Source organism: Myotis brandtii, unplaced genomic scaffold, assembly GCF_000412655.1.
Source record: "Myotis brandtii unplaced genomic scaffold, ASM41265v1 scaffold51, whole genome shotgun sequence".
Classification (NCBI taxonomy): domain Eukaryota; kingdom Metazoa; phylum Chordata; class Mammalia; order Chiroptera; family Vespertilionidae; genus Myotis; species Myotis brandtii.
The window spans coordinates 2,903,623-2,912,305 of NW_005369442.1; the positions used below are offsets into that span (position 1 = coordinate 2,903,623).

At 36.5% G+C, this 8,683-nt stretch overlaps 1 protein-coding gene across 2 annotated transcripts in view; it reads right to left on the minus strand.

The window, feature by feature from the left end:
• The window catches only part of PPAT (phosphoribosyl pyrophosphate amidotransferase), a 26,486-nt gene that overhangs the window by 8,777 nt on the left and 9,026 nt on the right, over positions 1 to 8,683 (minus strand). The window contains exons 2-9 of one of the 2 annotated variants that reach the window (XM_005877172.2): positions 7,238 to 7,304; positions 6,443 to 6,649; positions 4,085 to 4,197; positions 3,810 to 3,955; positions 2,986 to 3,058; positions 2,292 to 2,443; positions 1,777 to 1,904; positions 189 to 410 (exon numbers count right to left, since the gene is read on the minus strand). In XM_005877172.2, coding sequence (XP_005877234.1) covers positions 189 to 410; positions 1,777 to 1,904; positions 2,292 to 2,443; positions 2,986 to 3,058; positions 3,810 to 3,955; positions 4,085 to 4,197; positions 6,443 to 6,649; positions 7,238 to 7,304 — 1,108 coding nt within the window. Of the gene's footprint in view, positions 1 to 188; positions 411 to 1,776; positions 1,905 to 2,291; positions 2,444 to 2,985; positions 3,059 to 3,809; positions 3,956 to 4,084; positions 4,198 to 6,442; positions 6,676 to 7,237; positions 7,309 to 8,683 lie in introns of those variants that run through there. The other variant, XM_014548478.1, reaches the window with a different exon arrangement.

The following is an 8,683-nucleotide window of genomic DNA, read 5'->3' on the forward strand; positions in this document are numbered from 1 at the left end:
GGGGTCCCAGACTGCAAGAGGGCATAGGCCGGGCTGAGGGACCCCCCCAGTGCACAAATTTTTGTGCTCCGGGCCTCTAGTTTATTATAATGAACTATGCATTTTCACTCACTGTCCTGAATTGCAATTTCTATGCCAGTATCATATTATTAACTATTGGTGGTTCTCGAGGTTTTAATTTTACTTACCTCTTTTGCACCAGATTCTTTCAGCAATTTGATTATGGGTGAGATGGTATTGCCTCTCACAATTGAATCATCTATAAGAACAATTCTTTTGCCCTTAAAGTTGTCCGACAATACTCCAAATTTTTTTGCAACACCAAGTTGTCTTAGCCTCATGTTTGGCTGAATGAAGGTTCTTCCTACATACCGATTTTTACATAGTACCTCCACATATGGAAGCCCACACTGATAGAGAATAAATAAAAGGATAATTAGCAGCAATATACAGGAAACTTTAGGTTTTTATTTTCTCTAGGTCATTTTTCAATATGTACATAAAAATTTTAAATGTGGTTGTTATTCTGAACTCTCCATTATGAGATTACAATTTTCCTCCATTATTTAAACTGTAGAGGAAAAATACAAAAAAAAAAATCACTGAAAGTAATATACTTAGTGGGAAAACCAATTCACTTTATTAGAATTTGTAATGCTTCTCTCTTAAATATTATTATTTCTTTATCTTGGAAGAGAACACTAAGCATGTGAAGACATGTCAAAGAATAAATCACTGTCAGAAAAACTAACATATTTAAAAATTATCAGAAAGAAATTAAAACCAATAGGCTAAGGAAATGCTTTTTGCAGCATTTCTCCATCTTTCAGGCAATACTTCTCTAAAATCTGTGCACATTATTTCTTTAAAAAAATTAATGAACTAAGCTTTCCAACATAGTTAGTGTTGAGTATTATATCCTAGGACCACTATCTAGTATAATAAAAGCGTAATTTGCTAATTAGACCAGATATCCTTCCGGACGAAGCCGGGCTGCGAGGGAAGACCGGGTCCCAGATGCCTGCCAGCAACCAGAGAAAAGCCTGGGTCCCGGGTGCCAGAGGGAAACTGGTGCCCGCAGCCAGGGGAAGGCCTACTCTTGCACGAATTTCGTGCATCGGGCCTCTAGTAGTTTTATAATCTACCCAGTTATGAAAAATATGAAATTCAGCATAGTACTAAGAACAGTATACAAAATGAACATAAATAGCTTTATTATCACCTATGCTCAATAAAAAATGAATATATAAGTGGCTTGTGATGGTACTTCAAGAAGTAGGTTTTAATAATAAGTAAACATTACCACTAATGTCTATATATATTCATGACATTATCTTTTAAAATGAAGATCATTCTCCTAGTCTTCAGGTGAAGTTTTTTGTGGACTCCACTAAAATAGTACCATGGAATGAAAAGGCTGGGAAATAAGTAACTTGTAAAGAAACTAACATTTTCTTTTTCTTTTTTACTTACAGTAAAGTAATGAGTTTCTCTTTTGATTTTATTATTATTTAAAGATGTTTTTACTGATCTGAGGGAGAGGGAGAGAGAAAAACATCATTGATCAGCTGCCTCCTGCAGCCCCCTATTGGGGATAGAGCCAACAACCAGGCATGTGCGCCCTGACCAGGAATTGAATGAGTGACCTCTTGGTGCACAGGATGATTGATGCTCAACCAACTGAGCCACACAAATTGGGCAATGAGTTTCTCTTTAGAGGGAAGGGTTTCTAATTCCAGTGCTAAAAGAACAATTCACTGAGTGTCAAGAAAATACCTTTCCAGCATAACCAAGAGCAGCGGGCGTAGCAGATTCCGGGACAGTGCTAACCAAATCTGCATCCACAGGTGCTTCAATTGCCAGCTGCTGACCACAACGGTATCTTACTGTGTAAACCATTTGGTCTGGAATGTTTGAAAAAGGAAATAGATTATTTTTACATAGTGTGACAGCCTAATAACTAAGAAACTAGCTTGTTAGAACTCTACAGATTGAATACAAAAAACAAAAAACAAGACATACAAAAACACTCAAGTGGAAATACATAAACTGGGGAATTCACTATTTTTTAAAAGGGACTTTCATGCATATCTGAAAATCATAATCCTGACTACTGAAAGGAAACAACATCCAAGAGTCAGATGAAAAGAAAAAGTTGTGATCTTATGACTTTTAGGCTCAGTGCCATATCCACAACATACAACTATGTGCCTTCAAAGAGCCAAATACATGAATGCCTTTGTGCAATGAGATAAATACCAGATTTACATTGATAAAGGTATTTTACTTACCCTCAAATATGCTATCTGGTCTTGCAAAATAAACATATTCGAAGATACAAAAAGCCATTGGGTTTCCTTCAGACCTTGGTATAATATCAAGAGTTTGGACATTGTCTCTGGATATTTCCACTATTTCTCCAGGCAAGATTTCACGGTAATATCTTAGAAAATCATATTAAAGAAAGAAGACTTTAAATAAACTAGTCCTTAAGGCTTTTCATACATATGTAGTCTCTTCCTTTGTAACGGAAAAATAGTTCGATTTAATATAAAGTCTAGAGATGGCTAAAAAAAATAAACAATATTCCTTCAGCAGTAATATCTGTAAATCTGTTACCCCTAAATTCTAAGAATTAAAAAAAGAGAAAAGGCCGTAAGTTTTATTGATTTTTGAAAGAATAAAGGCTAAAAGAATATTATATCCTGGCTTAAATTTTTTTATCATAACTATTCCTTGTTGAGGAGAATTCTTCCTTTCTAAAATAAGTCTCATGGTGTTTTGAAAGCAAGATTATAGTTTCAGAATTACAAAGTATTACTGGCACATTAAAGTTAAAGTCAATGTAACTGCAGAGAACTATGCACGAAAACCCCTGCATTTCTAAGTATATGTTATAGATGACATCAAAAAGAAAACTTATGTAAAAATAAAAATTTTTGTTGATATGGGAAAACCCGATATACTAAGTAAGATAAAACTTACCTTGCACCAATAGATAAAAAACTACAAGATTCCGAAGACACCACCCATCCTTCCGATTCTAAAGATTTTTTCTCTGTAAATCACAAGATAATCAATTCAGTTAAGGTACTCAAAAAATGTTAAAAGGGACTACCTATTTCAAGACAATTGAACACCAAGTAGATAAATAATAAAAAATCCATAGAATATCCATTTTTATGACTTTAAGAGCACATGAGTCTTCATTTAACTAGAACCAAAGATAAAATTTAATAATCCCAAGCCCTGGCCCTGTGGCTCAGTTGGTTGGAGCATCGTCCCGTACACTGAAAGGCTGCAGGTTCGATTCCCAGTCAGGGCATACCTAGGTTGTGGGTTCAATCCACAGTTGGGGCGCATCCAGGAGGCAACTGATTGATGCTTTCCTCTCACATTGATGTTGATGTCTCTCTCTCTCTCTTTCCTTTCCCCTCTCTCTAAAATCAATACACATATCCTCAGGGGAGGATTTTTAAAAACATGAATGATCCCAAGATTCCTCCAAACATTATGACTTCATGGCTCAAACAAGACATCTGCTAAGAAAATCACTGAAATCATACTACACAATTGAAAAAGTTGGGCAAAGGCTATAAATAGGCAATTCAGACAGTTAAAAATAGAAATGTCCCTTAAATATTAAAAAGTGGCTCATCCTCAGAAATACTCAAGGAAATGCACTTTAAAAATATCATTTTTTTCTTTTTCACCTAGTCCCTCCTCACTCATAAGCTTCCTATATAGCTAATGATTTCAGGGTGTGCCAATAGAACAATGAAATTATATTCCTTCTGGAAGTTCATTACCTTTATTTTTCAAATCAGATACAGGAATAAGTCGACCAATGCAGAGAGGGCGATTTCCATAAGGATCTCGTACTGCATAAATGACATCTCTGTGCATTATAAGTAGGGAGTATGCTGTGGGCGCTTCCTTCATTAAGTTTTTAATCCTAGAATTAATTAAATAATTGAATGAATTATTTTATTTATAAAAACATGCTAGGCAAAAAATCAACAACCACCAAAAAAAAAGCCAGGCAAAGCTTTTATTATCAGAGCAGCAAGCTTAAATTTATTACCTTGCTACCCAGTCTGGAGTATCATCTTGTTCCTGAGGAGGGGTATATGCCAGTAACTGGGTAATCATTTCACTATCAGAACTTGTTGACAGACCAATACCATGGCGCAGGAGCTATTTAGAAGGCAGAAAAGAGCAATCATTAGAGAGGAAGCTCCACTGCACCCCCCAGCTATAGCCCACCATAATAGGAAGAGATAAGGCACTGTGTGGATCAGGGGTCCTCAAACTTTTTAAACAGGGGGCCAGTTCACTGTCCCTCAGACCGTTGGAGGGCCGGACTATAGTTTAAAAAAAACACTATGAACAAATTCCTATGCACACTGCACATATCTTATTTTGAAGTAAAAAAACAAAACGGGAACAAATACAATATTTGTATTTGCATGTGGCCTGCGGGCCATAGTTTGAGGACCCCTGGTATGGATGATCAGTTATGAAAATCCTGCCTTCTACTAATGGTATGTGTATATGATAATAGAGAACAATTGCTGGATGCAATTGGAAGTCTCTGAAGGTTTTCAAGCAGAAAAAAAGTGCTTTAGGAAGTGTATATAAAAGCTTTTGAAAGCTAAGTTGGAAGGAATGTAGAGCTGCAATGGGGGAGAGCTGGGAAGGCATGGGATTTGGGAATGTGATACTAACTTTCTCAGCCCCTGACACTCCTGACAAATAGGACACATTCCCACAAGAGTGGCACACTATAGCGAGGACTCTCAAGTCAGGTTTGTTGGCTCACTGGTTAGAAGAAAGGAATCAATTGTACTGAACAATTACATGTAGAAGATGTAATAAAGATTGGTTGAGTTCTGCTCACGGACGCTACAGAGAAGTTATTCTCCATCACTGCTCAGCAAAATCATATATGCTCACTGCTTAATCATCACTTCTACTTCTTCATTTCATTTTTCCAGTTTCCTTGCATTAGTATAGTGTCACTGGATTTTAAGAGCTTGTTTATGACTAAAGATGTTAATCATTTCTCATGCATTACAGAATGAAATACCATGTTTTTTATTACTATTTTACTCTGGTGTTTTTCTTTTTGGTTGTATCAAACTTGTGTATTAAATATAATCATATTCTGTTTAAAATAAAATTGGTTGAGTACACTCAATGATGATCACGATGTTCTGAGAAAGACTGACCAGGACAAGGGCATCACCAATGTAATGCAAAGGCTGAGTTTATACAAACACTACAGAACATTTTCAGTAGCCAGCTGAACGTGCAGAGATAAAGTCTAGCATCTAGGTTATGGGGTTTTAAGGTTATGTCTAGCAATAATGACCTAGGTATTGAACTGAACTGTTAGTGTTTACCTCCAAGTGGTGAGTTTTTAATTAAACATTTATGCTTTCCTGATTTTCTGAATTAAAACATTATTTTTAAATTTGGGAACACAAAAACATACCTAATATTATTTTTATATGAAATGCCAGAGCCCGAGAAGAGGGCAGGAAGGACAAAGCTCTGAGGAATAACTTAAGCTAGAATCAAAAATAGTAGGGCAGGTGGTACAGAAACATAGGTTCTATATATTTTCCATTCACAATTCACCATCATTCAGTTGCTGTAACTATTTATCCCATATGAATGCCTGATTCTAAGGAGATAATGGAGTGTGAGAGTGTGTATGTGTGTGTGCAAGCGTGTGTATGTGTAACCTATTATTAAATACCCCTTGAGGTTTTTATTTCTGGGATTACCAAATCAAGATTATTGGAATCTAATGAACTAAAGAAACCTGGCATTAATTAATGAATGGCAAGAATGGATGAATATGAAGCTACCAGGAATATAAAAATACCAGGTACTTTTTAAAAAGGGGGGAGAGGGAGATGAAATGATGAATGAAGGAATAGGCACAAACAGAAAGCTTCAAAAACTGCCATGTGAACAAAACAATATAATTCTCTTTGCACTTTTCTCAGACTGATTCCTATAATTGTTTCCAAATCTCTTTTTCTTATATTTACCATATGAAAGTTTATATTCCATTTTTTTCTTAATGCTTTTAACACAGGGACAAAGCTAAAGTGATTGTAAGAGTCCATAAACCCTAATTTCTCTGTGCTTCTGATACCAGCTATAAGTCAAATTTTCCAAATCTCTAAAGTAGTACATCAGAATCTCCTTAGGAGCATATTAAGTGCAGGCTCAGCACCCCCACCCCAGGCTCTGGGGTGATATTTTGGAGTCTGTAATTATAGCAAGTACTCCAGGTAATTCTGATAGTTGTTCTTGCAGTTAGGTAATGGGTGGCAACAATTAGAAAACACTCTTTACCAAGATCCTCAGTAACTTCTTTTTATTAATTTACCCCAATCATGAAAAGGCGTTTTTAAAAAAAACGTACCTTTTTCCTTAATCGAGCAGCGTTGACCAATTCGCCATTATGTGCCACAGCTATTTTCCCATGAAGTGTTTCAACAACAAAGGGCTGACAGTTTTCTAATTCAGAGTTTCCTGTGGTGGCATACCTCGTATGTCCAATTCCAAGATTTGAAGGATATAATTTCTTCAAATTATCTTCAGTAAAGACATGATTTATAAGACCCATTCCCTTGCAAAGTCAAAGTAAAAGCTCATCTTAGAAAAAAACACAAAAACAAACTATTGGGCTAGTGAGTAGAGGCTTTATTAAGCCTCTGCTCAAGCACCCCCAAGTTAGACAATGCAGTCTGTGTTTCGGAATTCTAATCTTAAAAATAGATGAACCTAATTATAAGAACTGTATAGCACTAAAAAAAATTTTTTTGAGGTGGAATTCACATAATAAACTAACCACTGTAAAGAAAACCATTCAGTGGCATTTAATACATTCACAACGTTGAAATGCTTGTTTCATGAGATACTTTTTGTTGAAACACTGAAGGACAGGTGTATTAAATAATAAAACTTGTCAAATATAATAAACTAAATTATTTGCATTTTAAAAATTCAAAGCATCTTAAATGACCTGTTTGTGTCAGTCTAGCAAACTATCACTGGGAAAGAAATGCATCCTAAGTTGACAAATAGAAAAGATTGATATAAAGAGTAACTTCTATGTGCAAATTATTTATTCAAATTTCCTTCTCCCACCCCCATATACTAGCTAACATCTGGCTACTGTTATCTTTATAATCCGCTTTTTAATGTTTAAATATACCTTGTGTGTTCTGTATGTCGGTACTGAATTCCCATCACTGATGACAATACCAGCACTCTCCTGACCCCTGTGAAAATAAAAAAGTATCAACTTAAATTTACCCCATTGATATGGTTAATAAACTTTATGAAACATCCTTTTCACAAAAGAATTGATGAAGTCAGTCTGACAACACATTAAATGCTACAAGTACTGCCCGGCCATCATGGCTCAGTGGTTGAGCATTGACCCATGAACCAGGAGGTCACTGTTTGATTCCCAGTCAGGGCACATGCCCAGGTTGCGAGCTCAATTCCCCAGTATGGAATGTGCAGAAGGCAACCGATCAATGGTTCTCTCTCACCATTGATGTTTATCTCTCTCTTCTTCTCCCTTCCTCTCTGAAATCAATAAAAATATATATTTTTAAAAATACTACTAGTACTAATGTCACTTCTATTTATGACAATGATGACAATGATTATCAGTAATATGATATTGTCTGACTTTTAACATGCCAGACACTGTCCTAAGCATTTACATGAATGATCTAACTTATTAGACTTTCACAATAATACTATGAAGTAGGTACTGTGATTCCCATTCCCATTTTACAGATGAGAACACTAAAGAAACAGAAGTTAGATAACTTGCCCAGTGAACAAAGAAAGCAGTGGCACACCCAGGAGTAGAATACAGACACTCCGACTCCAGCACTTGTGCTTCTAACCTCTGTCCTGTGTGACCTCTAAATAGGTTGACTGTGTGGATGAGTATATGGATATAAATTAAAACCTCCAAATAACATAGCAAGTAAAATGCTTAGTTGTGGTACTGGAATTATAAGCAAACTTTACCTTAATGCTTTCCTGCATTTTCCAAATTTTCTCTAACAAATAACACTTGTGTTTTTAGAAAAAAAATGTTTTTTAAAACCCTACGCCTATCAGGCAATCTGTATCTCATTTCGAACGATATTATAAATATCCAAATGGCCCTTGGCATGAAAAAGGTTCCCGACTCCCAGTAGAGGATCTGCACCACTTTGGAGTACAAACTCAAAATGATAAAATAAAGCTTATAGCACAGCTGGTGTGGCTCAGTGTTTGAGTGTCGAACTATGAACCAGGAGGTCACCATTTGATTCCCTGATTCCCCAGGTTGAGGGCTTGATCCTCAGGGGGAGGGGTCGTTCAGGAGGCAGCCGATCAAGGATTCATTCTCTCTCATCACTGATGTTTCTACCTCTCTCTCTCTCTCTCTCTCTCTCTTTCTCACTTCCTCTCTGAAATCAATAGAAAGATATTTTTTTAAAATTTATTTTAGCCCTGGCCAGTCTGGGTGAGGGGATGATGGCTGTTTGCAGCTGGTCACACCCCCTTCAGGGTGGAGGTCCCCACTGGGGTGCCTGGCCAGTCTGGGTGAGGGGCTGAGGGCTGTTTTCAGGCTGGCGGGTGACTGAAGCTC